Source organism: Trachemys scripta, chromosome 18 (genome assembly GCF_013100865.1).
Source record: "Trachemys scripta elegans isolate TJP31775 chromosome 18, CAS_Tse_1.0, whole genome shotgun sequence".
Lineage (NCBI taxonomy): Eukaryota > Metazoa > Chordata > Testudines > Emydidae > Trachemys > Trachemys scripta.
The window spans coordinates 15,905,475-15,912,990 of record NC_048315.1 but is presented as its reverse complement, the minus strand read 5'-3'; the positions used below and the strand labels follow the sequence as shown (position 1 = coordinate 15,912,990).

At 48.5% G+C, this 7,516-nt stretch overlaps 1 protein-coding gene across 1 annotated transcript in view; it reads left to right on the top strand.

Annotated features, from left to right (window-relative positions):
* The window catches only part of NCF1 (neutrophil cytosolic factor 1), a 31,708-nt gene extending 24,192 nt beyond the window's left edge, over window positions 1–7,516 (top strand). Inside the window, exons 9-11 of the mRNA XM_034752924.1 lie at window positions 2,978–3,085; window positions 5,032–5,162; window positions 6,938–7,516. Coding sequence (XP_034608815.1) covers window positions 2,978–3,085; window positions 5,032–5,162; window positions 6,938–7,056 — 358 coding nt within the window. The 3' untranslated portion in view covers window positions 7,057–7,516. The remainder of the gene's footprint in view (window positions 1–2,977; window positions 3,086–5,031; window positions 5,163–6,937) is intronic.

The following is a 7,516-nucleotide window of genomic DNA, read 5'->3' as shown; positions in this document are numbered from 1 at the left end:
GTCGTGGCAGCGTACCTTCGTCGGCAAGGGATACAGGTGTTCCCGTACCTAGACGACTGGCTGGTGCGCGGTCGCACCAAGGAGCAAGTTCAAGCTTACGTCCACAAAATAGTGCACACATTCAGCGAGTTGGGCATCCTACTCAACAAGGACAAATCCACTCTAGAACCTACCCAGAGAATAGAATTCATCGGCGCAGTTCTAGACTCCAGTCGTGCACAAGCCATCCTGCCAGACAATCGCTTTGGCACCATCACGAACCTCATTCAAGGGCTCAAGGCCTTCCCAACTACCACGGTGAGGTCGTGCCTCACCCTGCTGGGTCACATGGCTTCCTGCACGTACGTAACCAGGCATGCCAGACTTCGACTTCGCCCGCTTCAAACTTGGGTGTCATCAATATACCGTCCACATCGGGACAGCCTGAACATGGTGGTCACGGTCCCGAACTCGATCCTGGCCTCCCTCACCTGGTGGCTAGATCACAATGTGGTCTGCGAGGGGATGCCATTTCACGCCCCACAACCCTCCCTGCACCTGGTCACAGACGCGTCATCTCTGGGGTGGGGCGCCCATCTCAACAAACACCATACCCAGGGCCTGTGGACTGCATCCCAGTTAGCCCTACACATCAATGTTCGGGAACTGATGGCGGTACGCCTGGCGTGCCAGGCATTCCTCAGTCTCCTACGTGGCCGCTGTGTGTTAGTTCTCATCGACAACACCACGGCCATGTTCTACATCAACAAACAAGGAGGAGCACGTTCGTCAATTCTATGCCAAGAGGCCATTCGCCTGTGGGACTTCTGCATCGCCCACTCAATCCATCTCACGGCATCGTTCCTCCCTGGAGTCCAGAACACTCTAGCGGACCGGCTCAGCAGGTCCTTCCAAACGCACGAGTGGTCTATCCGTCCGGACATCATACATTCCATCTTCCAGAGGTGGGGGTTTCCCCAGATAGACCTGTTTGCATCTCGAGACAACAGGAAGTGCCACGTGTTCTGCTCCCTACAAGGTCGAGCTCCGGGCTCCCTCTCGGACGCCTTTCTGCTTCCCTGGAAAGACCACCTGTTTTATGCCTTCCCTCCGTTTCCTCTGGTCCACAAGGTACTGCTCAAACTGCGCAGAGACCAGGCACGGGTAATTCTGATCGCTCCTGCGTGGCCGAGACAACATTGGTACACCACACTGTTGGAGCTCTCGGTTCAGACACCGATCCCGCTTCCGTTGGATCCGGATCTCATCTCTCAGGACCACGGCCGGTTGCGTCACCCCGACCTCCAATCACTCCACTTCACGGCGTGGCTGCTCCATGGTTCACCCAGGCAGAGCAGCAATGCTCGCACTCTGTGCAACAGATTCTACTGAGCAGTAGGAAGCCCTCAACACGGACCACGTACCTGGCCAAATGGAAGCGGTTCTCCTGTTGGTGCGAACAACGAGCCACATCCCCGTTGCAGGCACCCATTCCCCTCATTTTGGACTATCTCCTCTCCCTAAAACAACAGGGGTTGGCGATTTCCTCAATTAGAGTTCACCTGGCCGCTATATCGGCCTTTCACCCAGGGGAACTCGCGTCCTCGGTATTCTCTAACCCGATGGTCGTTAGATTCCTCAAGGGCTTAGACCGGACGTACCCTCAACATCGTCAGCCCGTCCCGACGTGGGACCTCAACCTGGTTCTCTCCAAGCTCACAGGTCCTCCATTCGAACCACTAGCCACCTGTTCACTTTTGTACCTATCCTGGAAGACAGCCTTCCTCGTAGCCATCACCTCAGCAAGGCGCGTTTCTGAACTCAGGGCGCTTACATCCGAGCCCCCTTATACAGTTTTCCATAAGGATAAAGTGCAGCTTCGTCCACATCCTGCCTTTCTCCCTAAGGTGGTTTCTCCTTTTCATATCAACCAGGACATATTTCTCCCGGTCTTTTATCCCAAACCACATGCCACTCGCCAGGACCAACGTTTGCATTCCCTGGACGTACGAAGGGCCCTGGCCTTCTATATTGACCGCACAAAGCACTTTAGAAAGACGACGCAACTCTTCGTTGCAGTGGCCGACCGAATGAAAGGCTCACCGGTCTCCTCACAACGCCTATCCTCCTGGATTACGTCTTGCATCCGGGCTTGCTATGACCTGGCAGGTGTCTCAGCACCACACCTCACCGCTCACTCCACGAGGGCCCAAGCCTCCTCGACTGCTTTCCTGGCACATGTTCCGATACAGGACATTTGTAGAGCGGCGGTTTGGTCATCAGTCCACACGTTTACAGCTCACTATGCACTAGTGCAGCAGTCCAGGGACGATGCTGCCTTCGGATCAGCGGTTTTGCACACAGCATTGTCTCACTCCGACCCCACCACCTAAGTTGGGCTTGGGAGTCACCTAATGGAATGGATATGAGCAAGCACTCGAAGAAGAAAAGACGGTTACTCACCGTTGTAACTGTTGTTCTTCGAGATGTGTTGCTCATATCCATTCCAAACCCGCCCCCCGTCCCCGCTGTCGGAGTAGCCGGCAAGAAGGAACTGAGGGGGCGCTGGGTCGGCTGGGGTATATATTCAGCGCCATGAAGGCGCCACTCTAGGGGGCTCCACAGCCGACCCGCCGGTGTTGCTAGGGTAAAAATCTTCCGACGATCGTGCACGCGGCGCGCGCACACCTAATGGAATGGATATGAGCAACACATCTCGAAGAACAACAGTTACAACGGTGAGTAACCGTCTTTTTATAGATTCCGAGGCCAGAAAGGACCATCTAGTCTGACCTCCTGTAGAACCCTGAACACAGAACTTCCCCCACAATCATTCCTCAAACAGACCTGTTAGACAAATGTCCCATCTCGATTTAAAAATTGTCCGTGATGGAGAATCCCCCAAGACCCTTGATAAGTTGTTCCCCTGATTTGGATAGACATGCTGTCGTGATGACCAAGGAGCTGTAGATGTAAGTGATGTTGTTTTACACCCCAGGAAGGAAGAAATCACCGGTTACTACCCCTCCATGTATCTACAGAAATCTGGGGAAGAGAACAACACTGTGAAGAATGGGCTGAGAAACAGAGGCGCCCCTCCTCGAAGGTAGGGTGGGCAAACAGGATCTGATTGTCCTGTAAAGAAAGTGTGATGAAGTAAACCAGACTGTGGGTTGGAATGCCCATCGCTTGCCCTAGAAATGAGGAACTGCTTAAGTGCTATGTGAGGGGTGGGGGAAGAGGGTTGCTAAAAGGCTTCCTTCCTGAAAAGACAGACAAAGGAACCAATCTTGCAAGGTGCCTGCTGAGTAACTTCAATTCCCATTGACGTTATTGGGATATGAGGATGCTAAACTCTTTTCGGTGCAGGCCTATGCAGACTTCACTCGAGCACTGTCTCTACTTGGATTTATTTCTAGGTGTCCTCCTGCAAAGTTTCTTTTCTGGGGATAATCTTGGTTAATTTTCAAATTGGATTCTGTTTTCCAACTGTGTTCACTGAGTCTTTGAAAAGCGAGCAGAGATTTGACTAATCGGAGCTGCCAAACTAGCTAATCTGAGGGGAGGATTTGAGCTAAGGGAAGGGATTTTATTTTGATTGAAAAGATAAAAGGTAATTAAACTCCCTGGTGCTGATGTAGCAACAACTGCTGGAAAGTGCAGAGTTGAACTGTCTCTCTTCATTTCTGCGTCATCCCAAGGCAGGTTTCGTCCATAAACTTCCAAATCCAGCGGATCTGATTCTGAGCTGGTGGCATAACCCCCCTGATATCCATGCAGTAAATATCTAGTCAAGCTAAGATATCTATAGGGCACCAGTCACTGGAGTATGCAGTTGTCACTACATAGAAAGAGAGAGAGACACTCTAAAGATATTACAAGTGAGGGATGAACCACAAAAAAGCAATGAGTTTGGGTTCAGTCTGGATAAGCACCCAAAAGCTCAGCTGTTCACTTGCTTTAGCCAAACAAAGTAGCCCTTGTAAGGTACACATACCTCCCATTGTGAAGAAAATCGCTTCTACTTAGGGCAGCTATGAAATGGGTGCATGTAATTTCACAGATGTGAAGTGTGTTGAAATTTTAGGAGTGAATGGAGGCATGGTAATAGAGTATGAAGCCTCTTCCACTTAGGTAAACAGTATGAACCCAGTGTGAAAAAATAGCCGGGATAGATAGTAGGTGCCATCTGCTCATAGCTGTTTGATGCACCGGTTATGAAAATGAATTGGTCTTAGTTCAGATCCCAGAAGAGAGGCAAACACCTGCTCAGAACTCCCATGGGCAGCATGCTGTTTCATTCCAGCTGGGAATCCGGCCTCATGTCTTTGTGTTGGTGTTTATTTTCACTTTGTACAGTACTTTAGTTGTGTGTGATAGGTGTAGCTCGGGAAACAACAGGTTGAAACTATGCTTCCTAAATCATGTAATCTGATCTGTCTATGGGCCAGGTTCTGATCCCATTGAAATTTATGGGAGTTTTGCCATTGATATCAAAGGGACCAGTAGTTTAGTGTGTGTATGACACACACAATGTGAATGCCCTGATAGCCATGAATTCCTACATGGGAATTACACTGGTGATATACCAGAACCAATTGATATAAATAGGCATAGGTGAGCAGTGTGGCCCAATGGATGGGGCACTTTGCCACTCACCTGCTATGTGATCTAGATTGCAAGTAACTGATGCTCGCCTTCCTCTGCAATGTACTTTGAGATCGACGGAAGAACTAAGTAAGCGTTGCTGTTGTTTACTGTAATTCTATCCTAGCTTCACACTTATTTATTCATTTTTCAAGCATTCCTTCCTAGCAGCTAGGTGCTGCCTGACTAATTTTACACGACAAATCCCATCAGGTTGCTCACAGTTGTTGACATTAATCCATGGTCCTTTTGCCTGGGATAATCAAAAGCAATCATAGGCTAAATCCAATGAGAGTGCTCTCCTCAGGATGAGACTCTGCCAGGTCTACGAGAGGGGAAAGTCCCCACAGTGGGAAGTGAGAAAGCTTAGATAGTTAACCCAGCAAACACTCTTTCTCTACGCAGGTCGACCATCCGAAATGCCAAGAGCATCCACAACCAAGGCCCGAAGCAGATCAGCCAGGAGACGTACAGGCGGAACAGCATGAAGTATAGGAAGACGCAGAGCAATCACCAGAACAAGATCAACATGATCAGTAAGTTTCCATCTGACACACCCGCTAGACTGAAAGCCTGTGTCATGTACGGCGGGGGTGAGGATGGTTGTACTCAAGGAGACCCTCATGTGCATTAGGCCTCTGGGCTGGTGGACATCACTACGCTTCCTAGTCTACCCACTGCCTGGCAAGTCCTCATACCTTGCTGAGGTTGCTCAGGGGTGTTTGTGGCAGGGGGAGAATCCACACACCAGAGCTAATGACGGCCACTTGGTCTAATTTTGAGCTGCAGACAGCACTTTTACAGCCGTGCCAGGCAACCAAATCAATGCCAGGTCAATCCAGACCATAAGGAATGGCCAAGCGTCAGATTTTCAAGGAGCTGAGCATGTGTACCTCTCGTTGTCTTCACTGATGGCTATGGGTGCTCAGTGCTTACAAGCAACAGGATACAAAGGAGTTGGGTTTATTCTCTTTAGAACAGTACAGACTGAGGGGCTCTAGAGAAATTGTCTTCATTATGAAATGGCCCGATGAATCTGATGGTGGTTACAGCCTCTCGCAATCCTGACAAAGCAGTTTACTACGAACAGTAAATAGGGAAGTGGGTTTCATACAAAGAGTTAGACATATATGGAAAAAGTAAAAGGGAAAGGCCACTGAAGCAAAGACTACAGATGGAATGAGTTCAAGAGATGCGTAGGTTCGTTTCTGGAATAGCAAGGCATTGAGGGTATGAAAAATCATGGAGGTGGAAATAGGGCAGGCCCCAGAAGGGCCGGTACTAACCCCCAAAGGGTGGAAACTAATGATTTCCAATTTCTAAAATGTCTTAAATGCCTGCAGATAATGGGAGGTAATATATAGAAAGCCCAGTGATGCATTTGTGACATTCCTAGTGAATGGGAAGCTATACAATGAGCGTGGAGCAACACAGCAAGCTAAATAGCACATTGAGTTGGCCAGAGAGAGGCCTGCACCAAACCTCTGGATCCAGACTTTACAGGCCTAGAGTTTAAGGCTAGAAGGGATCAGCAAATCGTCTAATCTGACCTGTCTAACACAGGCCACCTGCACTCCATACACAACAACCGAAATTAAACCAAAGTGTTTTACAGCCTTCGAGAGATTAGATTATCATGAACCACAGAGAGCGAACAGGAGGGACCCAGGTACACCCAGTGCCTGAGCCCCCTGCAATGGCAGGGAATTGATTGTGATATACCCAGATGAACCTAGCAAATGGCCTATACCCCCATGCTGCAAAGGAAGGAGAAACCCTCCAAGGTCACTGCCAATCTGACCTGGGGGAAAATTCCTTTCCGAATCCCGATCCCACATCCAGCGATCAGCTAGAGTCTGAGCAAGAACCAACCAACTGAGAGACAACTTGAAACTTGATCCAAACTCTGCTGCTGGCTTCTTTGCCTGCAATTTGGTGAATCAAAAAGTCGTATTGGAATCTAAACGTTGGGACATCAGCCCCCTCAACTAATCTAGGGCCTGATCCTACAAGGTGCTGAGCCCCTCTTTAGAGCCACGATTTAGTAAAGAGCTTTAAGCATGTGTCCATCCCTAATCCTTCACAGATTCTAAACCATTTTTTCAGCCCCTGTGTTCCCTTTAGAAGGACCCAATTTAGTACTTGATCTTGGACCCACTGACATCAAACACTTATGCTAGGATTAAAATTCATTGGGAGTAGGATACCTAAGTCACTTGGCCTCCTCTGAAAGTCCCAGACCAATATGCATAGATATTAAAGTGGGCCTGGCATGGAACTTTCACATATTTTTATGTCTTGTCATTTGTAGGAGAGAAAAATGAAATAGTGGAAAATGTGTCCAAGGCCCAACCGGCCGTTCCGCCACGACCCAGTAAGGACCTGATCATGAATCGTTGTACAGAGAGCACGAAGAGCAAGATCAAATGATCCCATTGGGGAAAAAAATAAAGCTGATGCTTATTCTTTGCTAGGACCCCGTAGCCAGACTGGACAGTTCTGTTGAATTTCGGCACCTCTACAAGAGCAGCAGTTCTCATAGAGTTTCTCAGAGCTACAGGTTATGGAACTTCAGTTAAGATTCCCCATATAATTCAGTCTCTCAACAAATCTGAATTGTTCTAAACTTGATGGGCCAAATTTAGTCTTCATTTATACTTGTGCAATCCCAGGGAGTACAATGAGGCTGCATTGGTGTACATGAGGACAGAATTTTGCAAGATATTCTCAATAACTGATCAAATTTTTTTAAAACTTTTACTATGAACTGCTACACAAAATACAGTTGATCAAGTATCAGAGGGATAGCCCGTGTTAGTCTGTATTCACAAAAATAGCGAGGTGTCTGGTGGCACCTTAAAGACGAACAGATTTATTTGGGCATAAGCTT